Genomic DNA, 26,486 nt, shown 5'->3' with positions numbered 1-26,486 from the left:
GCCTAGGCATTGTGTTACCATTAGGGAAAAGAATAAAGCTCTTGGCTCTCACCCATCCCCAAAAAACCACGCCAAATGTGTATAACTGTCCCTTTCGTTGCCTCCAGCGTTGCCCTTCCAACGAGTTCTGTGAACAGTTTGGTCCCGAAATCGTTGTGCGCTGAACGTTGATGCCAGTCTTTTCTTACCACCTGGTCCCTTCTCTTTCCTTCAGACGGCGAGATTGTCCTTTATCACTACGGGCTGAAGGATTTGGTCACCATCCTCTTCTACATCTTCATAGCAATAATTCTGCACGCCGTGGTGCAAGAATACGCCTTGGACGTAAGTTCTGCATTGTGTGCCAGCTAGCCAAATGCCTTGGGTGTCCAGCTTTGGTGAACCTTGTTTGGAATTTTGAAAGGGGGTCGTCTGGGCACCACCAGAAAATGGCTGCTGTGGGAGGTGAGATGAATCATAAAATGGCTGCCATAGGGGTGGGGCCAATCACGGAGTCTTTAGAGGTTCTGAGCCAGGCATCTTCCTGTCCCTTAACCCACTTTATTCCTCGTTTCAGCCAGGATCACATTGACCCGGGCTGGGGGGGAAACTGTACGCATTACCTTGAAAAGCAGGGACGAAACTGTGTGCAAATCCATCCATGTAAACAGAAAGTGCGGGAGACATGAAGTTCCTGTTTAGTTTGGCACACACCCCACGCCCCCGGTGATTGGTCATTTCAAATTGACCAATGAGGGCCTTCCCTGCCCCAGGAAATGACCAGTCACCGGGGGCGGGGGTGTTGCAAGCTAAACAGGAACTGTGCATGTCTCCCGCACTTTCTGTTTACATGGATGGATTTGCACACAGTTTTGTCCCTGCTTTTCAAGGTAATGCGTACAGTTTCCCCCCAGCCCGGGTCAATTTGATCCTGACTGAAATGGGGAATAAAGTGGGTTAAGGGACCATGCGTTTTTGGCCATAAAGACAGCTATTTTTTGGGGATGGGTGCTCCCTGCAGACACAAACACGACACTTCCTATATTGCAGGCCCTTCTCTGATAGAGGTATTGACTGAACAAACACAGGCCTGACAGTTTACTTCAGTTTCCAAATTTCCAATGCTGGTACTGAGAAAGTTTTACTTTCTCAGCTGTGCACTCGATGGTGTCCCATCCTTGAGGAAGAGGTAACTTTGAAACTTTGGGGAAGAGGTAACTTTGAAAGGATGGATGCCCAAAAAAATCTCCAGACAGGTTGATCTAATAATTCAATTTCAACACATATTTCTATGGGAAATTTCTTCTAAGCTGACAGAAGCACTCACCTCATATCATAAGGAACAAATTGGAAGTTTTTGGTATGGTCATGTGGGTTACATGTAATTGGGTCTATATAAGATAGCTGCGCCCTGACCTGGATGGCCCAGGCTAGCCTGATCTCATCAGATCTCAGAAGCTAAGCAGGGTCAGCCCTGGTTAGTATTTGGATGGGAGACCACCAAGGAATACCAGGGTTGCTCTACAGAGGAAGGCACTGGCAAACCACCTCTGTTAGTCTCTTGCCTAGAAAACCCCATAAGGGGTCACCAAAGTTGGCTGCGACTTGATGACACTTTACACACACACAAGGTAGCTGCACCCAAGAAACCCCTGAATCGTTCTGATCTTTCTGAAAAGTGCTTTGGTGTGGATCTCAGAAATTGCATGTTATCTTTCTGACTTAAGATGGATAAGATTAGGGATGACATGCGTGCCTTTCTTGGTCTAATTGCATTTACATATGCAAATATATTTTGAGTCGTTGTGATTGTTTCGTGTCTTCTCGTTTCAAGAATGATAAAGTTGATTTTAAACAAACAAAAAAATCTTTAAAGACAAGCTTGAGTGTTCCTTGGCTGAGATACAAGGTTTTCCCTCGACACCTGGAATAAATAACCTTGTCTTCTCTTCAGTCAGAAGCCTGTTAACCTGTAGAGATTGGATATCGAAGAGGGTAGCCATCTCAATATAGCCCTGTGATTTAGTCATTAATGTGGTGCTTTGAAACCAGCAAAGAGACCCTTCCTTTCCATGTGTCTGTTTTAAAAGGAAAACTTTCCTTACAGGGGAGGGGGATCATCTGTTACTCCTCGGTTCTTCTGAAGCCTCTCTTGCTTCAGTGAGGTGGAAGAAAATCAGGGCTGGCGTTTTTGTTTAGGGGAAGAAGGAAGTGGTTGCCAAGAAGCTCATTGTAACGACGGAGGGAAGGAGGTTATTTCAGCTAAGATGGTCAGAAATACATGGCCCACAAGAGGCTTTTTGAAGTAAAACTTAAAACACATTTTTATTGGTCTCAACTTAAGGTTTAGTATACATCAGGTAAACAAGGTTTCATAAAAGGTATTTGGCTGGTAACAGAAAAACTGAGCCATTTATGCATGGGAGGTTTTGCCTTGGATTTGCCACTCTCTAGATGCACGTTTTCCCCATCCGAATCTCAAAATTCCAAAATAAGCCCCTGTGTAGTTATGAGAATTCGGATGGGGAAAATGGGCATCTAGAGAGCGGCAAATCCAAGGCAAAACCTCCCATGCATAAATGGCCACAGTTTTTCTGCGAACTTGCATGCGTTCGATCCTGGCTGAATCCTGGCTGAAACAGGGAATAAACGAGGCTAAAGCGACCGTGCGTTTTCGCCCTTAGTTGACTGAGAGAGAGAGGAGGACCGACAGAGCTTGAGAAACGGCTGCGAACGCTATAAGCTCTCTGGTGGAGGATTTCTCCTCAGGAGTCGAAAAGGAACACATTTTGAGTTGCTGGATCAAGATAGGGTCAACAACTAGTTATATAAGGAAAATAGCTGTAAGGTTCATAGAGTGATTCCTGAAAGTTTAGTGGGAGACAGCTCTGGTGGAAGGAGTGATCCCTGGCCAGTTTAAGAAAGGAAATGGGGAAGTGAATTCGGGTTCCTAACTCCTACAAGCAAAGAAAAACCGCACAAAAGAAACTTAAAGTGGAAACAAATACACCAACCTTCAAGAAACTGCCAAAAAGAAAGCCCTCTCAGTAGGAAACCAAGTTCCAATCACTTATAGGTAAAACATATTAGTTACATCTCGAATTATAAAACATCAGTTGTATATATCCATAAGAAGTGCCTGCTCTTTTGCCATTTATGCATGGGAGGTTTTGCCTTGGCCGCTCTCTAGATGCCCATTTTCTCTGTCCGAATTCTCATAACTGCACAGGGGCTTATTTTTGAATTTTGAGATTCGGATGGGGAAAACGTGCATCTAGAGAGCGGCAAATCCAAGGCAAAACCTCCCATGCATAAATGGCCACGGTTTTTCTGTTAACTCTTCTTAACTGTCACAGTTACACCTGCCACTCTCAGAATTTCACCCCTGTCAATCACAGGGCTCCAAGTCCAGGACAAGTCTCCGCAACGCAGCTGTCCGTCACGCTCGTCTTTTGGTATCAAGTTGGGGAGATCACTGCTTTATGTTATCTCTCTGGTGTTGGGAGCCAGTTTAGAATTTACGAGGGTTTATTACCAAGCCCCCATGACATTGGGAAAGTGTTCCTTGCCCCGTCCAGTAGAAGGCGAATGTAGCCGCAAAGCTTTATGTCACATTAAGCTTTTACGAAAACGCAGGACAGCAGGATGTGAATTTGTCTACCTGCCGTTGGGCCAAGGTGAGTCCTGTTTGAAAATGTTGGAGACCCCTGGTGTAGATCAATTCACATGCTGCAGTTTTAGTGCTTTGGTGAGCTACTGTAGGGAAGCTGGTCTGTACTGACTGCTGTGTCCCCCATGAACAGTCTTTGGGATGGTATCCTCTGGTCACTTGACTTGACCTGGTGCAATGTTCTACCATGCGTCGCCTTGTTACTGGAGGGGAGTTGTCATTCGGGTTTCCTTAATTTCCTTCTTTTCCTCCAGAAAATCAACCGGAGACTCCACCTGTCCAAAGTCAAGCACAGCAAGTTCAATGAGTCTGGACAGCTGGTTGCGTTTCATCTCACCTCCGTGGTCTGGTGCTTGTATGTCATTGTAACGGTAAGGCAGGGATGCAAAGTCTGCAGGGTGCTTTCTGCATCGCTTCTGCCTTCTGGGAAGGGGGTGGGTGGGGAGCTATTGCCATGCACTCAAATTATGGAAGTTTGAAATTTTGAAATGTGAATCCAAAAGGAAACGATGGTTGCTTCATTTAAGGAGAAGAGGTTGGTTGTTATATGTTGACTTTTTCTACCACTTAAGGAAGACTCAAACTGGCTAACAATCACCTTCCCTTCCCCTCCCCACAGCAGACACCCTGTGAGGTAGGTGGGGCTGAGAGAGCTCTAAGAGAGCTGTAACTAGCCCAAGGTCACCAGCTGGCATCATGTGGAGGAGTGGGGAAACCAACCCAGTTTGCCAGATTAGCCTCCGCCTCTCATGTGGAAGAAGGGGTAGTCAAACCCGGTTCTCCAGATTAGAGTCCACCGCTCCAAGCCACCGCTCTTAACCACTATACCATGCTGACTCTCTAAAAGTATACACAGTGCAAACGGGCATGGATGTGTTAGCTGGAACCATTCTTGGTCATTTCAACCAATGGGTTGAAATTAAATCAAAAAGGTTTTCAGCTAAACATTAGGAAGAACTTCCTGACAGTTAGAGCAGTTCCTCAGTGGAACAGGCTTCCTCGGGAGGTGGTGAGCTCTCTTTCCCTGGAGGTTTTTAAGCAGAGGCTAGATGGCCATCTGTCAGCAATGTTGATTCTATGACCTTAAGCAGATCATGAGAGGGAGGGCAGGAAGGGTTGCGTCAGTGTTTGGCTCTCATGGCCCTTTCTTACATACCCAGCGTAGTGCCAATCGCCACTTTGGGGTCAGGAAGCAATTTTCTTCTAGGCCAGATTGGCTAGGGATCCTGGAGGATTTTTGTTGCCATCTTCTGGGCATAGAGTAGGGGTCACTGGGGGTGTGGGGGGAGGCAGTTGTTCATTTCTTGCATTGTGCAGGGTGGTCGGACTAGATGACCCTGGTGGTCCCTTCGAACTATGATTCTCTCTCTCTCTCTGTGACTCTGTCTCTCTCTCATATATTCACATCCAGAATTTTTCTGATGCAGGCAGGACTCACACAGCTTATGTTATCAATACAAACAAAAACTTTAATATTTAAAACCCTGAGTTTCCTTAGAGTCTAAACCAATAGTTTGCAAATATGAAGTCTATCTCTAGTCGGATAATGGTCTGTTACATTCGAATAGGCACAGGAATGCAGGTAGGCTGTTGTTTACCTGGAGATACCTGCTGACTGACTCTTTTTCGCTTTTGTTTTCACTTTTCAGGAAGGATACTTATCGGACCCTAGGAGCCTGTGGGAGAACTACCCTCACATTCATCTCCCGTAAGTAGCCGCAGAGCGGGCCCCATGCTATCAACAGAGCCGCTTCCTTCCTGGTCCGTTCATCTGAGGTCAGGGGGTTGGGTTTGAGCTGAGTCAATGATTAGCACATTACCTTTAATACTTTGCAGGACAATGACTCAGCTCAAACCCAACCCCCTTCTGACTATATATTGCTCTTCCTACACACTTGACACTGAGAGACACTGTCCTTCAGTGTTACTCCTCTGAAGATGCCTGCCACAGCTGCTGGCGAAACGTCAGGAAAGAAAATACTAAGACCATGGTCACACAACCCGGATAACCTACAAGAACCGATGAACTCTGACCGTGAAAGCCTTCGACAATATGTCTTGAGAACATTCTTTCAGCCCCCTTCTGTGAGCTCTGCCAGTATTGCAGGTAAAGCCTTTGTCCTAGCAAGGGCAGATCGAAAAATATCTGGAATCAGGGCTGCTGGTCACCAGGGGCAAAAGGAAACAAGGACGGTAAGAAGGTGGCTCCCATCTTCTGCTTTGACCCCTAGCCCCCCCCACAGTCGACTGAGTGTACTCCAGTAAGAAATGTAAGTTGATTCCATCCCTGTGGAGTCATCCTCAAGAGCTGTAGAAAGGCTGAGGTCTGTGGTTCAGTGGTAGAGCATCCACTTGGCACGCAGAAGGTCCCAGGTTCAATCCCCGGCATCTACAGTTCAAGGGACAAGGCAGGTAGGTGATGTGAAAGACCCTCTGCTTGAGACCCTGGAGAGCTGCTGCCGGTAGGAGTAGACAATACTGACTTTGATGGACCAAGGGTCTGTTTCAGTAGAAGGCAGCTTCATGTGTTCATGTGTTTATGTGAGGTCCTTTTCCGGCTTCGTACACAGCCTCCGTTTAATTCGTCTGAAGACTTTGCCTTCTGAAGTTCATTTGTGTCTGCAAGCGTAATTTCTCTATATGGTCTATAGCAGGGGTGTCGAGCTCATTTGTTATGAGGGCTGGATATGACATAAATGTCACCAGGCCATGTGTACCATAAAATATAATGCCAGGTACCGGCAATACAAACTTTATAGAAGACACAGGCAAAGCCAATTAATGATATTATTCCTTATTTTTTACTTTAAATACAAACATTCTTAAAACAATAACACTCCTACAGTATTTTCTTTTATTTAATGGTCTTTGATAATGGACACCTCAGGAGCGAGGGGTTGGTTTGCGGGCTGGATAAGAACTCCCAAGGGGCCGGATCTGGACCTTATATTTGACACCCCTGGTCTATAGGGAGCCTTTACTCTGTTTTCATGGCTTTCCTTGGTGCTGGCTGCCAGTGCCGCTTCCTTTTGTTCCAGTCATTCCTCTGCGCTGTTAGTGGAAACAATTTGCTGGAGAGGTATAAATAAGCACAGGCTAGACCAGATAAGGGAACTGAAATACCGTCTCCTATTTTGAACAGGGGCCTCTGGTCTCAACCGCGCTGGGCTCGCTCCTCCTCAGTCAAGGTCTCAGACTCCAAACGTCATCCATTTATTTTGGCTGATGATCAGCATTTTTTAGACCAGAGCTGTGCGAGGGAGAGATCCATTTGGGGTGCATCTGTTAAGGACAGTATGTAAAACACAGCCCGGGGTGATGCATATCTTTAACCTTGCCGTTGCTGTGGAAAAATACGACCGCTTTCAAGATTTCCTTAAAGGTTTCCGTCGGGCCCTAAAGGAGCTATTTCTGTTGGTGATGTTAACCCTAGCAAGGGGTTTGTAACACGGCAAGCAGTTTCTAGTGCCACCCTTTGGTATGGATACTCAGCCAAATAGGTAAAAGGTAAATGTCCCCTGTGCCAGAACCGGGTCATTCCTGACCCATGGGGTGACGTCACATCCCGACGTTTACTAGGCAGACTTTTGATTATGGGGTGGTTTGCTAGTGCCTTCCCCAGTCCTCTTCCCTTTACCCCCAGTAAGCTGGGTACTCATTTTACCGACCTCGGAAGGATGGAAGGCTGAGTCAACCTTGAGCCGGCTACCTGAACCCGACTTCCATTGGGATCGAACTCAGGTCACGAGCAGAGCTTGGACTGCAGTACTGTAGCTTACCACCGTGCACCACGGGACTCCTTACCCAGCCAAATACCACTTTTTAAAAAAATTCACTGGCGCTAAGCTGCTTGTGTATTCTTGATTATTTGTATGCTGGTCTTTTGAACAGAAGTCCAGTATTTTTTATTTTATTTTATTTTTAGTCTTATTTTAGTCTTTTAGAGAGCCAGTGTGGTGTGGTGGTTTGGAGTGGTAGACTCTGATCTGGGTTTGATTCCCCACTCCTCCACATGAGCAGCAGACTCTAATCGGGAGAACTGGGTTTGATTCCCCACTTCTTCTCATGAGTGGCGGAGGCTGATCTGCCCTACACATGAAGCCAGCTGGGTGACCTTGGGCTAGTCACAGCTCTCTTATAGCTCTCTCAGCCTCACCTACCTCAAAGGGTGTCTGTTGTGGGGAGGGGAAGGGGAAGGTGATTGTAAGCCGGTTGGATTCTTCCTTAAGTGGTAGAGAAAGTCAGTATATAAAAACCAACTCTTCTTCTTCCTCCTCTTATATCCCGCCCTTCTCCTGGCCAAAGTTGGGAGAAGGGCAGCTAACATCAGGTAAAACAACATAAAACATAGAAAAACCATACAAGTTTACCCCCAATTAAAACCGAACAATCTCTAACTTAAAAGCAGATGGTGCTCATTTACTGGCACACAGGGGCCAAGGCCAGCCTGGAAAGCAGTCAGGGTCCCCTGTTCAAGATCTAATAAAAGAAGCTGCAAGGGAAACAGGAAGGGAGGCCAGCTATGTTGGAAGACCGTTGCTGGCCACAACCATAGCCCTGGTGGAACATCTCGGTCATATGGGAATGTAGACAGTGGGTTGGATCCTGTCGACTTGATCCTGCCTGATTTCTCTCCTGGTGGTGTAGTGGTTAAGAGCGGTGGTTTGGAGTGGAGGACTCTGATCTGGAGAACCGGGTTTGATTCCCTACTCCTCCACATGAGCGGCGGATGCTAATCTGGAGAACTGGGTTGGTTTCCCCACTTCTCCACATGAAGCCAGCTGGGTGACCTTGGGCTAGTCATAGTTCTCTTAGAGCTCTCTCAGCCCCACCTACCTCACAAGGTGTCTGTTGTGGGGAGGGGAAAATTGTAACCGGTGATTGTAACCGGACTGGGACCAAGCTGAACTTGGGAATGTTCCCTCTTTGCAAACGGCCAGCTCACTTGGTGGGGCAAAATGCCTCCAACGTACCATAAAGTTATTGGCTTGTTGCGGATGCATCAGGAACATTCTTTTTCTTCTTCCGTGTCAGGTTCCAGGTCAAGTTTTTCTACTTATGCCAGCTGGCCTATTGGCTGCATGCGCTGCCAGAGTTGTACTTCCAGAAGGTGCGGAAGGTGAGTGCCCGCCTAGCCAACTTTCTCTGCTCTAACTGGGGTTTGCAGCTGTACGAAGTCTGACTGTAGTTGCCTAACGTTGCAAACCTAGGAGTAAGGTCCGTTGAAATCCATGGTCGTTTATGCATAGGTACTTCCACTCACGTTCACCCCCGGTCTGTCTCGGTTGTTACCTGTCCATTAGAGATGACCTCACTGCCAGACCTCACAAATCTTGGGACTTCCCGTTCTTCTGTTACCCCGATTCTTCCCTCTCCCCTGAGCTCAGCCCTAGTGAAATCCCAGTGCAGAAGGCAAAGCGTGGGACACGCAAGCTTGGTTTCTCTCACAGCCAATTACAAAGCAGCGTGTAAAGAGGTGGTGATTTAAATGCTTCCTGCTTCCGAGGAGCTCTTTCTGAGCAAAAGAAAGGCTTTTTAAAACTAAGGCTTGGTTCTCTCCCCCCCCCCCCCCACGCTTTTTTCAGATTGCTCTGTTTTTTATTGTTTGTTCTTAAAATGTTTTTTTAAGCAGCAATTGGGTTTTTTGGGGTGGGAATTTTCTCTAACAGTAAGCTCTACAAAGTAAGCCAATTACAAAGCAGCATTTAAAGGGGCGGGGGCTTGATTTGAGCTTGGAGACTGCTGGTGCATAGATTCCCAATAGGAAGGTGTGGGTCCAGCGAGCAACGAACCTCAGGTAAAACTCCCAGGCATAAACGACCTATGAATATAGACTGCAACCGAATGGAATGATGCCATTGGGTAATGCTGAAGACCAAGAGAAGCCGTGGCTTGGATCTAGCAGAGGATTTCTGTCGACAGAAGGATTTCCATCTCTGAAGTGAGACTTGATTGCCTGGGCGGGGGGCATTATGGGCTGCAGAGGGTGGGAGGAGGCAAGGAAGTCACACTCCAGGGATGGAAATTTTTCTGTCTTCAGAAACATGTTGGTGGATCCAGCTCCATGAATACATATTCTCAACGGTGCAATGCATTTTGCAGGCAATTTTCCTGCTTTCTGCCCAGGTTTGAGCAGGTGTACAGTAACCACTTTGTTGTTTCATTATGTAAAGTTCTCCATAGCATTGAGAAGGGTTAATTTTTTTATCCTGCCCACTCTTAATATTTGTAGAATCCCTGTTCTGACACCTTGAAATATTTCCTGCTCCCACTGCGCATGAGTTACAGCTATTGATTGGGGTGGTTGCTCTATAGTGTATCCTGTTTAAGGTTGACATTTTTAATATTTTGAAGGGAGGGGCTGTGGCTTGGTGGTAGAGCATCTGCTTAGAATGCAGAAGGTCCCAGGTTCAATCCCCGGCATCTCCAGTTAAAAGGATCAGGTAGCAGATAATGCGAAAGAGCTCTGCCTGAGACCCTGGAGAGCTGCTGCCAGTCTGAGTAGGCAATACTAACCTTGATGGACCAGTATAGAGGTAGCTTCATATGTTCATGTGGTCATATTTTTATTGATAAATTAATTAAGGGGTCCCCAACATTTTTGAGCCTAAAGGCACATTTGAAATTCTGACAGGGCATGGTGGGCGCAGCAACGAAATGGCTGCCGCAGGAGGCGAATTCAGCCACAAAATGATTGCCACAGCTTAACTTCAGTAACACAGTATTGATCCTTGTGCTGCGGTGGCAGCTGATGCCAAAGCAACATTTGAAAGAAATCTGCACAGCCAATCAGCAGCCTTGCTGAACAGAAGCCCTACCTTGCTCTGCCCACTTCCTAAAAACACTTGGCAGGCACCAGAAAAGATGTGGGCAGTTACCATGGCGCCCACAGGCAACATGTTGGGGACCCCTGAATTAATTGTTATGCTGTGTTCCATATATGAAAACTTTTTAGATTGAAACCTATCCAGACTGAAAAGGGATATAAAGCTTCCAAGATAAATAAGGCTTATAGAAACGCATCTGTTCAGTCAACTAGTGTACACCTTTCTTTGACGTGGAAGCTGGAACATTTTGGAATATAGTCCCCTGTTTAACTGAACACATGAAGCTGCCTTATACTGAATCAGATCCTTGGTCAATCATCATCAGTATTGTCTACTCAGACCGGCAGCGGATCTCCAGGGTCTCAGGCGGGGGTCTTTCACATCACCTACCTGCCTGGTCCCTTCATCTGGAGATGCCGGGGATTGAACCTGGGACCTTCTGCATGCCAAGCAGATGCTGTACCACTGAGCCACAGCCCCTCCCTAGTCGATGTTGCTAATGCTGTATTAGATCCTTTGGTGCCTCTTTACGGCTAACGTTGGCTTGATGTGGTCTCTCTTTGTTTCCCAGGAAGAGATTCCTCGCCAGTTGCAGTATATAAGCCTCTACCTTGTGCATATAGCTGGAGCATACCTCTTAAAGTAAGTGGTACCAAGTTCCTTTTCCTTTTGTCCTGCTTATACATCCTGCTTGCCCAGAAATCCAGTTAAAATCGGCATAGTTGGAATAAAATCCAAAGTAAAACAAAGCAACTGAAAACATAAGAACGGCCCTGCTGGATCAGACCAAGGCCCATCAAGTCCAGCAGTCTGTTCACACAGTGGCCAACCAGGTGCCTCTAGGAAGGCACAGACAAGACTACAGCAGCAGCACCATCCTGCCTGTGTTCCACCGCACCCAAAATAATAGGCATGCTCCTCTGATACTAGAGAGAATAGGTATGCAGCATGACTAGTATCCACAGCATGAATATGTCCACTCCCCTCTTAAAGCCCTCCAAGCTGGTAGCCATCACCACTTCCTGGGGCAGGGAGTTCCACAATTTAACTATGTGTTGTGTGAAAAAATACTTCCTTTTATCTGTTTTGACTCTCTCACCCTCCAGCTTTAGCAGATGACCCCGTGTTCTAGTATTATGTTCTCCCTGTCCACTCTCTCCAAACCATGCATAATTTTATAGACCTCTATCATGTCTCCCCTCAGCCGCCTTTCCAAGCTAAACAGCCCTAAGCGCCTTAACTGCTCCCCATAGGACAGTTGCTCTAGTCCCCTAATCATTTTGGTTGCTCTTTTCTGCACCTTCTCAAGCTCTGTAATATCCTTTTTTAGGTGTGGTGACCAGAACTGTACACAGTATTCCAAGTGTGGTCTCACCATAGATTTGTACAAGGGCAGTATGATATCAGCAGTTTTATTCTCTATTCCTCGTCTAATTATGGCCAGCATGGAATTTGCCTTTTTTACAGCAGCTGCACACTGGGTTGACATCTTCGTTGAGCTATCCACTACCACCCCAAGATCCCTTTCTTGGTCTGTCGCTGCCAGCACAGATCCCATCAGTGTATATGTGAAGTTGGGATTTTTTGTCCCAATATGCATCACTTTACACTTACTCACATTGAATCTCATTTGCCATTCTAATGCCCATTCTTCCAGTATGCAGAGATCCTTCTGGAGCTTATAGAACGCTCGGCCCGATCTCCAGCTTCAACTAAGACAGTCCCCAGCTGCCCCCAAATAGTCTCAGTCAAATCCCCATAACTGGAGTGGTTTCGGATGCTCTCTGACGCAACAGAAGAGAGAGGGAGGGTTTGGAACCTCTTCTGGAAGGCTGCTCTAGAATGTTGGGGCCATGATGGAAAAGGAACAAACCCTCCCAAGAAATCATCCATGGTGGGTACGAAGAAGAGGCCACCAACAAAGAACTGTGGACGGATATAAGTTGGTGAGTGGGCACGTAATGGGACAGGGGTCCTTCTCCGTGTGGGTCCCTTTTTCACCAGGAATTTAATGTTTGTAGGGTCGTACCTTTTATTAGATCAGTCATTGGTGGTGGAAAGTGCTGTCAAGTCGCAGACAATTTATATCTCCCCTGTAGGGTTTACTTTTACTTTAATGATTCTGCTCAAATGACTAATAGGTCTTAAGCAGGAGCACACTAAAGCACTATGGTCAAAATATTTAATATATTCCCCTTATCCTTTAAAATAGGCAGCCAATATATACAGAGACTGGTTGGGTCATTTGATAATGGAAAGAAGGCACTCAACTTTCCTAAAAAATTTTAATAACACATCAAAGATGGTAATGATCGCAAAATTTATAAATTTTGTGATCTTTACCATCTCCGATTTGTTTGTTATTTTTAAAAAATACAGGAAGGGTGAGTGCCTTCTTTCCACTATCAAATGACCCAACCAATCTCTGTCTATCAACCTCAAATAACGGACAATCAAAAAACAAATGACTTGTTGTACCTTTACTGCCAGACCCACAAGGATTTTCAAGGCAAGAGATGAAGGTGTTTTGCCATTGCCTGCCTCTGTGTAGCAACCCTGGACTTCCTTGGTGATCTCCCATCCAAGTACTAACCAGGGCTGACCCTGCTTAGCTTCCAAAATCTGATGAGCTCAGGCTAGCCTGGGCCATCCAGGTCAGGGCTGATCAGTTGTTATTGTGCAGCAATTTAATATAATGTTAGTAAACATGAGTAGGAACCCCGTGGCGCAGAGTGGTCAGCTGCAGTACTGCAGTCCAAGCTCTGCTCACGACCTGAGTTCGACCCCGATGGAAGTTGGTTTCAGGTAGCCGGCTCAAGGTCAGTAAAATGAGGACCCAACTTGCTGGGGGTAAAGGGAAGATGACTGGGGAAGGCACTGGCGAACCACCCCGTAAACAAAGTCTGCCTAGTAAACGTCTGGATGTGACGTCACCCCATGGGTGAGGAACGGCCCGATGCTTTCACAGGGGACCTTTTTAAACACGAGTACATAGAATGTTAGTAAAATGTTCCCCGTCAGTACAGAAAATGTGATGTCCATAAAATCATGATTGTACCTTTAGAAAGGTGAAATGTAAGAAGTATAAATACACGACACACAGTATCAAGAGATGACTAAAACCGTGTCCATACATTGAGCGAAATATTATTTTGTTTTGGAGCATCCCCATCACGTGGTCCCTTAATTGTCCACTTTCCAGGTGTTCTCCTGTTTTGCTTTGAGCATGTCCGGGCCAGGTTTGATACACTCTTTTTGGAAAGATGACAGTCAGTGCTCTTGTACACTGCATTTTTTTTAATGTCCTTCCCATATTGGTGCCTTTTCCCTCGTCTCTGTCTTCCTGCATCTGCAATTTCCCTCCCTGCCGCTAGAGGCTTCTTTGAGGGTGTGTGTGTGTGTGTTTTTTAAACATCAGCAATGTTCGATTATCGTAACGCTATTGTGCTGTAGCAATCTATTGCTACAATACGCTTGGAGTTCGGAACTTCCAGTTGTTGTTTTCTTTATTCGAAAGGAAGGTGACCCTGAATGTTAGACCAGTGGTCTGATACAGTATAAGGCAGCAGAATTAAGTACCTGAAGGTCAAGAAAAAAATAAACACCCAAGGCCAAAAGTTCTACAATCTAAAAGTTATGTCTGTACAAAATATGTATGTGTGGCGCAGAGTGGTAAGCTGCAGTACTGCAGTCCAAGCTCTGCTCACTACCTGAGTTCGATCCCGACGGAAGTTGGTTTCAGGTAGCCGGCTCAAGGTTGACTCAGCCTTCCAGCCTTCCGAGGTCGGTAAAATGAGTACCCAGCTTGCTGGGGGTAAAGGGACGATGACTGGGGAAGGCACTGGCAAACCACCCCATAAACAAAGTCTGCCTAGTAAACGTTGGGATGTGATGTCACCCCATGGGTCAGGAATGACCTGGTGCTTGCACAGGGAACCTTTACCTTTACCTTATAAAATCTACTAACACATATAAGGCCCTGCAAAAGCCTACCAAATCAACATGCTCATATAAGACAATTAGACATTACATCAACCAATTTGGCTCTGACCATATGCGTTTTGGCTATACAGTCTTCCTCAGTGGTCTGAACAATCGCCAGTCCAGACTACAAAATATATACATAAATTTCTAAAATTCTTTATGGACTATATGTGCATTGTGTTTGCAGGATAACAAATAATATATAACTGCAAAACTTCTTCCTCTGTTTTAGACATCCATACAGATGGGAAACTAATCCCCGTGTGTGTTCCCCTCTTAAATGAGGGAGTGTTATATTTCAACCATAAATAAAGTTGTCAACATCTCATAGTCATCAGATAGTCTTAAAATCTGGAGTAGTTATCAAGTATTAAAGTTCAATCCCTGGCATCTCCAGTTAAAGGGACTAGGCAAGTAGGTGAGGTGAAAGACCCCTACCTGGGACCCTGGAGAGCCGCTGCCAGTCTGAGCAGACAAGACTGACCTTGATGGACCAAGGGTCTAATTCAGTATAAGGCAGCTTCACATGTGTTCATAGCTGTTTGTGGTATTTGAGGGCAAATGTGTATGTCTGCGGGGGGCCCTAATAGATCCTTGGGTGTTCTCCCAAGTGAAGGATTGTTCCTCCGTCTTTCTCCAGCCTCACACGCCTGGGACTCATCCTGTTGCTGCTGCAGTACGTGGCCGAATTCTTCTTCCATGTGGCTCGCCTCTTCTACTTCACAGATGAAAACAATGAAAAACTGTGAGTACTCCTGCCTGTGACTTTTTGGGGTGGTGAAGAGGCGGCTTCCTTCTTGTGGTGAAGTGTAGCCTGGGGGGCCTAAGCAGAGCTCTGAGATGAAGAAGAAGGAGTTGTTTTTATATGCCAACCTTCTCTGCCACTTAAGGAAGAATCAAACCGGCTTACAATCCACAACAGACACCCTGTGAGGTAGGTGGGGCTGAGAGAGCTGTGACTAGCCCAGGGTCACCCAGCTGGCTTCATGGGTAGGAGTGGGGAAACCAACCCAGTTCACCAGATTAGCGTCGGCCGCTCATGTGGAGGAGTGGGGAATCATACCCGGTTCTTCACATTAAAGTCCACCGCTCCAAACCACCTCTCTTAACCACTACACCACGCTGACCCTGACAGCCACCCCTGAGCAGGTCTACTCGGAATCACACTCAAGTCTATTCAGTTGGGACCTGCTCCCAAGCAAGCGTTCTTAGCAAGGTGCTATCTTAAGACTGAAAGAAACCTAAGATTCCTTTCCAGTAGCTCCCAGTAGGCTTTGCATCTCAAATGACACAGAAGTCATTCCTGATATTCTCTAGCCTGCTTGGTGGTGGTGATGGAAAGTGTCAGCAAGTCGCAGCCAACTTACGGCGACCCCTCATGGGGTTTTCAAGGCAAGAGACTTCCAGAGGCGGTTTGCCATCGCCTGGCTCTGCGTAGCAACCCTGGAGACCTAGCGTGGTGTAGTGGCCAGGAGCGGTGGACTCTGATCTGGAGAACTGGGTTTGATTCCCCGCTGCTTCACATGAGCGGCAGACTTTAATCTGGTGAACTGGGTTTGTTTCTCCACTCCTACACATGAAGCCAGCTGGGTGACCTTGGGCCAGTCACAGTTCTCTCTGAATTCTCTCAGCCCCACCTACCTCACAAGGTCTCTGCTGTGGGGAGTGGAAGGGAAGGAGATTGTAAGCCATTTTGATTCTCCTTTAAAAAGGTAGAAAAAGTCGGCATATAAAATCCAGCTTTCCTTCTTCTTCTCCCATCCAAGTACTAGCGAGAGATGACCCTGCCTAGCTTCTGAGATCTGCCGAGATCACGCCCTCCCCAGCCCATCCAGCTGAGCGCCTCGCGTACTTAAACGGTATTATTCTCAGCAAGTGTGGCACCAAAGAAGTCCTTGATAGACTGTATATTGTCTGTAAGTCATAAAATCATAGAAGTCATAGAACCTCCCCCCCACACACACACCCAGCGACCAGAAGATGGCCAAGATGCCCTCCCTTTCATCATCTGCCTAAGGTCACAGAATCAGCATTGCTGACAGATGGCCATCTAACCTCTTCTTAAAAACCTCCAGGGAAGGCGGTCCCTGCCTGTGAAGAGACATGATGAGAAGTGTATGTCAGACTGTAGTTGGGAAATTCATTTGCTATGTGGTAGGTACCGGCTTGACAATCAGGACGCTCACATGTTTGTGTGCAGACTTCCAAGAGAGGACGAAATTCCCCACTGCTTCCATTATAGGAAAACATGCCTAACTGGGCTAAGAATTCTATGTGCAGCAAGTCTGCATTGAATATGCAGTTTACTTGCCCTAGGTTGCCACATGGTCTTGTGTTAGTAAAATTTGGGTTTTGTTCAGGCAATCTGGTATCTGGTGCAAGATGAGGATTAAAAATGTGCCCTTCCCTGAAGAGTCCCCACCAGTCCCTTTTGGGATTCACGCGTTGTTTGGGGGGGGGGGGATCCTGTTACCATGCTTACGGAGGCTTTCTTTGCAACCATGAGGACTAGAAGCTGACTCTCTTGAAAGGAAAGAGTTTTGCCTCCATCAAAAAGCAGCAGCGTTGTGACTGGTGATTCCTCTATGACGGGTGACAACCCAATCACAACGCAGTCATTGTCCCGATGCAGATTTCTAGACATGTTTAGTCTGGAGAAGAGGAGGTTCTGGGGGACAACATTGCTCTTTTTAAGTATTTGAAGGGCTGTCACTTTGAGGAGGGCAGGGAGCTGTGCCTGTTGGCAGCAAAGGAGAGGGCTCGCGATAATGGGTTTAAATTGCAGGCAGAAAAGTACCAGCTGGATATTAGGAAATAAATTTTTACAATAAGAGTTGTTCGACAGCAGAATCAGCTGCCTGGGGAGGTGGTGAGCTCTCCCTCACTGACGGTCTTTAAGCAGAGGCTGGACAAGCACTTGTCAGGGATGCTCTAGGCTGATCCTGCATTAAGCAGGGGGTTGGACTAGATGGCTTGTCTGGCGCGTTCCAACTCTATGGTTCTACAATTGTATGATTCTACATCCCTCTACAACTTGATATGCCATTGGTACGTTTGCCTGTCTGGCAGCCAAGGGTGTTACTTGAACTGCCTAATGTCTTGGTGCGGAATCTGGACTGTGCTTTTAGGCTGCAGATCAGGTACACCAGACCCTAGTGCCTCATGGGGCAATCTCAAGACAGCTGCGGTATTCTTCAGTGCTCACCAGATAGCCTGGCAAACTTCTGTGCTCACTGGTGGACTTTGTCTCCCGTTGATTTCCACACAGGTTTAATGCGTGGGCAGTGGTGTTCGTCATCTCCCGGCTCTTCACCCTCACCCTTTCAGTGTTGGTCATTGCCTTTGGGCTGGCTCGGGTGGAAAACCAGGCGTTCGAACCCGAAAAAGGAAATTTCAATTCATTGCTTTTCAGGTAAGGCTCTGGTGAATCGTGCTACTTCAGCAGGGGACGGACGACGTGGCAGTTCGTTCTGATCGGAATACGATGCTTGAATTCAGCTACCCATCCTGTAGTAATTTAGGGAGAAGGGATTTGGGGCTGGTACGGAGGTAACGCTCCTGATCTCTTAATGATGGTTAAGATAGTAGAAGTTTTGTTGGGCCGTATGCAAAGGATCCCAATTTCAGACCGGTTGTGTCCCTGCACTCTTCAGTCAGTGGACTCCTTGGTACACATCCTTTTGCATTGTCCTTACGTGTACCAACTTAGGCTAAAATGGATTGTACCACGTTTTAACAAATGGTCCACATCTTCTCGAGCAACCTTGGAGCGAAAGGTTCAGTTCCTCTTCGAGGACTCTGACACTCAGCATACTTACTTTGTTTCTTGTTTTTTGGAGGCTGCCGAGAAAAGTCGAAAAGAGGTGTTTTTTTTTAGAGGTGGGTCTTATTTAAGTTTTATAGTTTTATTGTTCAAGACCTTGGTCTAACAGGGGGAAACAAAGAAAGAAAGGTAAGATAGTAGAAGTGCAGGATCGTGTGCTTTGCGTGCATTTCTCTACATTCTCCCCACCCCCAGCTTTAATCACTGTTAAGTGTTACATTTTGAGAGCCAGCATAGTGTAGTGGTTAAGGTGTTGGAGTAGGACCTGGGAAACCCAGGTTCGAATCCTCCCTCTGCCACGGAAATGTGCTGGGTGACCTTGGGCCAGCCACACGCTCTCAGCCTCAACACTGGCAAGTGTTTGGATGGGAGACCTCCAAGGAATACCAGAGGCATGACATGGAGGCAGGAAATGGCAAACCACCTCCGAACGTCTCTTCCCTTGAAAGCCCTATGGGGTTGCCATAAGTCAGCTGTGATTTGACAGCAAAAAAAAAGTGTTACATTGGTACCAGCCAACAGCAGTTGATGCTAAATTGGGGGCCCTCTTAACTCATGTACTAAACTAGAATTTGACCAGCGATTCCCTATTTGAGAGGGAACCTCGTTAGTCTTAACTGCTATTATCATGTGCACTTTTTATCATCATCATCATCAGAAGAAGAAGAGTTGGTTTTTATATGCCGACTTACTTAAGGAAGAATCAAACCGACTTACAATCACCTTCCCTTCCCCTCCCCACAACAGACACCCTGTGAGGGAGGTGCACAATAAAGGAATTATTCAAAATCTTGATTCTTCTGCTTGTTACTGCTCATGTGGCCCTGACTTGAACACTTGGTCACATGAAGCTGCCTTATACTGAATCAGAGTCCCTCGGTCCATCAAAGTCCTTATTGACTAATCAGACCAGCAGCGGCTCTCCAGGGCCTCAGGCTGAGGTCTTTCACATCCCCTACTTGCCTGGTCCTTTTAACTGGGACCTTCTGTGTGCCAGGCAGAGGCTGTACCAATGAGCTACGGCCCTTTTCCCTATCCACAGCTGGAACAGGGGAGAGCGAGCTTTGGACCAAAACCAGTGCTCCATCAGTGCAAATCTTGCCAGAGAAGGGATGAGCTGTCCGAATCCTCTTGCAATAGGCCCGAGAGCCCCTCCCTCCCCCACTCATGTCTCCTTGGGACCCGTCGGGCCACTGCTTACTTTCCCCACCTTTTCTGTCTCCCGCCTCTTCCTAGGATGCTCGTGCTGCTTCTGGTGTGTTTCTCACAGGCCTGGATGATGTGGCGCTTCATCCACTTCCAGCTGCGGCGCTGGCGGGAATACCGGAACGAGCAGAGCGCCAGGAAGAGAGCCACAGCGGCTGCCCAGGGCAAGCAGCAGTCCAAGACGGTCAAAAGGGAGTCAGGTGAGTGTTGTCCCTGAGAGCCAGCGGGGCATAGTGGTTAAGAGCGGCGGACCCTAATCTGGAGAACTGGGTTGGATTCCCCACCCCTCCACATGAAGCCTGCTGGGCGACCTTGGGCTAGTCACAGTTCTCTTAGAGCTCTCTCAGCCTCACCTACCTGACAAGGTTGTCTGTGGTGGGGACAGGAAGGGAAGGAGATTGTAAGCCGGTTTGATTCTCCTTAAAAGGTGGTGAAAGTTGGCCAGCGTGGTGTAGTGGTTAAGAACGGTGGTTTGGAGTGATGGACTCTGATCTGGAGAACCGGGTTTGATTCCCCACTCCTACACATGAGCGGCGGAGGCTAATCTGGTGAACTGGATTTGTTTCCCCACTCCTACACACGAGGCCAGCTGGGTGACCTTGGGCTAGTCACACTCTCCCAGCCCCACCTACCTCACAGGGTGTCTGTTGTGGGGAGGGAAAGATGATTGTAAGCCGGATTGAGTCTTCCTTAAGTGGTGGAGAAAGTCGGCATATAAAAACCAACTCTTCTCCTTCTTCTAGCCTGGTCCATCCAAGCTGGGGCACACCGCATGGCAGAGTCTGCTCTAAGTTGCGGAGGTGATGGCTGGAGAACAGCTCAGTTGATGTTGTGACCTCCTCTGCTTTGGGCTTGAGAACTCTTTACGGGCAACGTGAATTATCTGTTTGGGTTCACATCCCGGAGGCTGGAGTCTCCATCCTGAAACCGCTGTGCTCCCTGGAAGCAGAATTCCAAACTCCTTTTTTTAAAAAAAAATAACCAACGGCATCCTTTCCTGCATTTCCTCCCCCCCCCCCCCCGCAGGCTACCACGAAAATGGAGTCGTGAAAGCAGAAAACGGAACCTCGCCACGTACCAAGAAGCTGAAGTCTCCGTAGAGCCTGCAAGGATAGCGGAGGGGGGAGAACGAAAGAATCGATGTTCTGGGACTAGGAAGCGGCTCCCCTTCCTCTCTCCCGCCCCCTTGCTGTCCTCACAAAGTTCCACCTCAGAAGGCTTGAACGCTCTTCACCGAAAGCTCTCGTCTCCGGACAGTTTACAAGAACAACCAAAAGGCCCTCTCGCGACCGGGGTGGGGTGGGCGCTTAGGAACGCCACACAATGTCTCTACTTGGAGTGTATGACCTTAGTGTGCGTTTTTTCCCCCCCTTTGCTTCCAACTCGTTCTTGCTTATTCCTCACCCCCCTGTAAACGTTTTACAAACCGGTCTATTCTCTGCCTTAAAAGTGTGCCTTCCCTCACACACACCCCTTCTGCTCTCAAGCATCTGGTGCTTCTTTGTCATGGAGAGACAGCAACGGTAGGACATGGGACGCATTGCCACGGGTATAGAAATTTTTGGGTCGCATGTGGAGCTTTTGGACCTTTTAAGACACGGCACTCCTGCGGAGACAGGGGTGTGTGGGAAACACAGTTTGAGCCATGGCAGAGGAGTGAATCTGTGGTTGTTCCTTCTCTGTCTAACTCCCATCCACACATTACTCTTCCCAGTGTGATGTTTTAGGTTGTCTGGCCTTCCCAAGATGACCAGGAAGTAACCTGGTGTGCATGTTCTGAATTGTGTCCAAGTTGTTCTTGGCAGTTGCTGTTTTCAGCTCCTGGGCGCCACTTGCTTTCCCGAGACTTGGAACAGATGCAGATTTCTCCTGTCCAACCTTCCTTCCTCTGGTTACAAACCATAAAGCAGCATTTGCTTTTTGTCTTCCGAGTTCACTCGCAACTCTGGCGGTCAGACCTGCGATCCTGACTGCTGTCCATCTCCACTGGTCCGGCCTAGCCTCAGCAACTCGGTCTCTCCTGACCTAGACACAGTGCCTTAGCGAAGAGGAAACTCCACCACTCGCTCAAATGACTGTTCAGTCCATACTGATGGATGGCTTGCGTGCCTCTGTCTTATCAGGCTCCCTGTTTGGTTACCCCTTGATATTCTTCCCTGTGTCACACGTCCTTAACAGAAGTGCCGGTGTAATCTACTGCCCAGATCCATCCAAACGTAGGATTCCAAAGTTGCTCTAAATCCTTCATCCACTCCCTCTCAGCATTCTGAATCCCTTCCCAGCAATTTCTTGTGGCTCCTGAGAATTGGTGTTCTCGCTCTCCTTCTGAGGCTTCATAAATTACAACCATGCAGAAGGATGGAGAATCCGGTTTCTAACACGTTGATTTGGAGTTTATGAATTGTGGGAGGTGTAAACTGAAGTGCTCAATGAGTGGAGGTATTGCCCAGTATCTGGTCCGTCACCTACTCCCAAAGCGTAAGGATGGAATCAAATGTAAAAAAATCTACCTCAGAGTCTACCCTTTACCCTGCTACATTTAATTTTTTTGGAAGCAGAAGGAAGCAGTGGCAGCATTTGGGGAGAGTGGAGGAGTGAATCAGTCCTTCCCTCTAAAAGAATGTGTGGATTCTTGGTACTGCCATGTTGTTTTCATTGTAATTTTCACTTATCTCCTGACCTCCTGAAGAGTACAATTCATGTTGCTTCCCGTAGCAGAGTTATTTTTGAGAACCGGGTTGTGGCTTTTAGCCCCGATGCAAATCGATCCCTTTATCATGAATGTCATCACTTAATACAAAGAAGGGACTCGAGGCGCACGTATTTATTTTACTGTAATCGAGAGGGCTCTCCCTTGGCGTTCTGTGGTGCACTGTGGATCACAACTGCAATTCCTCCTGGTTGCAGTAAGGATGTTTGCTTTGTGCAGGGAGTAGGGGAATCGGCTAGAAAACAGCAGCATGTTCAGCAGCCTTCCACAACAGAAGAGTGAGCATCTTAATAGCTGGCCAACACTTGGTTTATTGGTATTGTTTTACAAGGTTGGAATCCTATAGCAAATAGCGCATATTGCAATTCTGGCACTTCTGGATGCGTGCGCATGGACTCTCTTCCCCTGAAATCAGGTCTGCGAGACTTGTGGCTCACCGAGTAGACCCCAATGCCTCAGCCACACGCGGCATTTTTCTTTTGGAGGTTCAGTGTCGTTTCCAAACATCCAGGGCGGTGGCCGGTCTTTCTAGGACTGTCGACTGGTCTGAAGCGTGTCTTTCCCCTCTTCCTAGCGCTGGCTGGCAAAGCACAGAGTGACGCCGGCCATTCACTTCCCAGCAAAATCTCAGAATGCTCCGATCAGGGGTGTTCTGAGCCGGAAACCAAACTTATTGCAGCGTGCCTGTCGCTTTCTCTCTCTTTCTTCCACTCCTAAATATACCTCATCCTTAGAACGTTGATATAGGAGCAATGGACTGAACTGAGTCAGCAGTGGTGCTAACCGAGGCCAGGCCGGGTGGGAACAGGCCAGTTTGCTGAAGCTACAAAAACAGTTCTCTGAGGCTGGTAGGAACCAGGCCTCCCCTCATTCTGCGCCTCTCCTGCCCGCAGACTATCGGCCGCCGTTCCAAAGAGAGAGATGGTTGTTCTGAGTTGGGACCTCGCCTGACTTTGCCTCGGCCTGGAGTCACGGGATTTGACCGCGCTGCCCCCCCAGTGGGGCTTGCTTGCTACTCACAGCGACCCGTGGCTTCTGTCTTTCAAGATCGCTCTTTGGTTCGAGTTTGAGGAGCTGCGGAAACTGGCCGGCTCTGTTTGCTTGCTCTTTTTACTCCTGTACAAGGTTGTCAACCCACAGCGTAGCATGCTAGTGCAAATAAGTGCCTTACATTGCCATGTAACCTTTCATACTTTTTAAAATATTCCGTGTGTCTCTCTCTTTCTGTATTTCCCATATGTAGGGACACTAGTGTAGCGATTCACGAAAGGGACAGCTTTTGCCGAACACAGTGCCTCATTTTTCTATGCCTTTTTGACTCTAGGCTGGCGTTCCCTTGGTAGAGTCAGAATCCTTCCGCCTCCTCCTTGGGACAGTGCCAGATAATGCAACACACAAATGCACAATGCCACATATGGGTTTTCTTGGTTCAGTAGCAAGCCAAATGACTCGCCTGTAAATGCCTCGCGGTTCACTTTCCTTCAGAAAAAATGTTTTGTTCAAGTGGAGGGGCAAAGAGTCTCCGTCTTGCTTTGTCCTTTGGAACCTTTCTTCGTATGTTTTTTTTAATTAATTTAAAAAACCTGGAACGCAGCTACCTCGGGCTGCAATTTGACCATAAGAGGGAACAGGGACAACTTCACACACTCAAGCACACTAGTGCAATTTTCCTGCTGGGGGAAAAAAAAAAACTCTCCGTGCACTGCTTTTTACTTCTGTAGGGAAATATTACAGATACCCCTATCCTCTACAGCAGCTGGGGAAGCAGAAAAATAAAAGAAGTTCCGCTTCCCCCCACACACACACACCTCAATCATCCCTTGCTCCAGAAGGAATTGTGGAACTGCACATAACGCGCAGTTCTGCCTTTTGCAGTAAAACAGAAATATAGCCTCCCACCAAAATGGAAGTGGAGGATACTTACAGATCTGGCCCATTTGAGTCCCTGGTTCCCGATTCAGTATTACATCACCTCCTGCCACCACCTGGGCCGGCCAATAAAAAGGTTTCCCCGGCAATTGCAACAGCACCCCAAGAGGAGGGAACAGGGATGACAGTTTCTGTAATGTGACCGAACTTATCTGTGATGGAGGGGAGGGGGTGTTACGTTTGGGGACTGGGGTCCTTCCTTTAACTGCCTCATTCCAGGTTGAAAGGAGAACTTGATAGCGCTTCTTTTTCCTACCTGTCGAGCCCTAGATAGCTCAAGAGACGTAGCACCGTTTAACGGATGTAACCGTACATTTCCCCAAGCTTAGTAAATAGATCTTTGCGCAGAAGGGGCATAGAAAATTTGTCTTCTTGGAAGTAGTTTAGGCTTTTTGTTGTTGTTGGTGTTTAAAAAAACCTCCTGGTAAAGCTGTCAGGAAAAATGCAAATCGATCTCTTTGACTTCACAACCCCTGTGTGTTTCTTGTGGCTCTTTTTGGAAAGGGAGGCGAATAGCGTGTACAAAGTAATTGTGAAGGTCGGAAGTAGCGTGTTTTCAGACTGGACGGAATTACTTTATTTCCGATGCTGCAGGTGGAAACTTGGTGCCATTGTACGGGATTTTTGTGTCTTCCGGTAGGAGAGCCGGTATTTTCCTGAGCACACGGCTACAGCAAAATTGTTACTAAGGGCTTCTCCATTTTTTTTCAGCGGGGGGAGGCCTACAGGATCTACATACTGTTCTGCAAGCAAATCCTTTGCACAGGGCAACATATAGAAAAAATGTGTTGGGGGTTCTCCCCCCCCCCCAAATTAATCTTTCTAACTACGGACCAAATTCCAACCAGGAAACTGAGATGAAAATGCCTGCTCTTCCATATAATGTTCAGTGTTGTTTCTGGAAATCCCCCCCCCCATTTTCCTCTTCAATGGTTGTTCCACCCACCCACGACCCCTATCATTGCAAAATACAAATTTTGTATTTTTTTTTGTAAAAGCTTTTATAAAAATGATCTGTGACAAAATATTTTCTGAAATAAAAAAGGCATAGAATGATCAAAAACATTCATGCTTACGTGTCCATCATTCACTTAGATACAGCTAAAGGAAGGGTTGCCCAGTGGTTGAAGCCATATGAGTTTTGGTAAGGGTGTACCAGGAGGAAAGGCGGCATGGTGTAGCCCGATCTCGGAAGCTAAGCAGTGCCAGTACTTGGGAGACCGCTAAGGAAGGCTCTGCAGAGAAAGGCGATGACAACCCACCTCTGTTTAATCACTTGCCTTGAAAGCCCCTTGCTGGGGTCACCATAAGTTGGCTGTGACTTGACACTCACAAGGGAGCCAGCGTGGTGTAGTGGTTAAGAGCGGTGGTTTGGAGCGGTGGACTCTGATCTGGAGAACCAGGTTTGATTCCCCACTCCTCCACATGAGCGGCGGAGGCTAATCTGGTGAACTGGATTCGTTTCCCCACTCCTCCGCATGAAGCCAGCTGGGTGACCTTGGGCTAGTCACAGCTCTCTCAGCCTCGCCTACCTCCCAGGGTGTCTGTTGTGGGGAGGGGAAGGGAAGGCGATTGTAAGCCGGTTTGATTCATCCTTAAGTGGGATAGAAAGTCGGCATATAAAAACCAACTCTTCTTCTACAAAGGTGTACCCATCAGGTTGGTTATAGGTTGGAATTCGTGAACTATCAAAATTATGACTGTTAATTATTTCTGAACGATGTGATGATTCTCTATGATGAAAACCCCTTGGTTTAGCACCTCCCACATACTGAAGATCTGGAAATGTTGAAAGGCACAGCAGTAATAGAGAGAGTGCCCCAACAACTATAGGCCTATAAGTCTGCTTTCCACAATAGGGAAACAATACACCAGACACTTGCTTAACAAACCTATAGCATGGATTGCAGAGCAGAAAATTTTAGGTCCTGAACAAGCTGGATTCTGTAAAGGGAAATCGCCACTGGACCACTGTATTATTCTATCACATTTGGTTAATAAATACAACAGTAGGACGGGCCCTAAACATTTGGCGGCCTTTCTGGATTTAAAAGGAGCATTTGACTCTATATCTAGAGATCTGCTCTGGGATAAACTCTCAAAAATGGGGATAGATAGGAGATTACTGTTCTTGATAAGAAGGCTCCATACCTCCACAAGCTGCCAAGTTAGGTATTCCCATTTAGGAGAGCTCACAGAAAAAATTCCAATTAACAAAGTGGTAAAGCAAGGCTGTTTATTGGCACCTCATCTTTTTAATTTGTTTATAAATGACCTTGCACCCTTTCTGAGTACACTTGACTGTCATAGCCCTAAATTGGGCTCAATACACATCCCGTTACTCCTATACGCAGATGA

General features: G+C 47.2%; 1 protein-coding gene and 1 non-coding gene across 2 annotated transcripts in view; both read left to right on the top strand.

Annotated features, from left to right (window-relative positions):
• The window catches only part of TRAM2 (translocation associated membrane protein 2), a 47,074-nt gene extending 26,480 nt beyond the window's left edge, over positions 1–20,594 (top strand). Inside the window, exons 3-11 of the mRNA XM_056856837.1 lie at positions 215–324; positions 3,904–4,020; positions 5,299–5,357; positions 8,684–8,768; positions 11,048–11,118; positions 15,101–15,205; positions 17,729–17,872; positions 19,520–19,689; positions 20,516–20,594. Of these exons, the coding sequence (XP_056712815.1) occupies positions 215–324; positions 3,904–4,020; positions 5,299–5,357; positions 8,684–8,768; positions 11,048–11,118; positions 15,101–15,205; positions 17,729–17,872; positions 19,520–19,689; positions 20,516–20,589 (935 nt within the window). The 3' untranslated portion in view covers positions 20,590–20,594. The remainder of the gene's footprint in view (positions 1–214; positions 325–3,903; positions 4,021–5,298; positions 5,358–8,683; positions 8,769–11,047; positions 11,119–15,100; positions 15,206–17,728; positions 17,873–19,519; positions 19,690–20,515) is intronic.
• TRNAS-AGA (transfer RNA serine (anticodon AGA)) lies at positions 10,007–10,078 on the top strand. The gene has a single exon. It is a non-coding gene; the product is annotated as a tRNA-Ser (tRNA).
• Positions 20,595–26,486: the final 5,892 nt, after the last annotated feature.

Source organism: Euleptes europaea, chromosome 10, assembly GCF_029931775.1.
Source record: "Euleptes europaea isolate rEulEur1 chromosome 10, rEulEur1.hap1, whole genome shotgun sequence".
NCBI classification, from domain to species: domain Eukaryota; kingdom Metazoa; phylum Chordata; class Lepidosauria; order Squamata; family Sphaerodactylidae; genus Euleptes; species Euleptes europaea.
The sequence above is the reverse complement of the archived record's forward strand: the minus strand, read 5'-3'. Positions and strand labels throughout refer to the sequence as shown.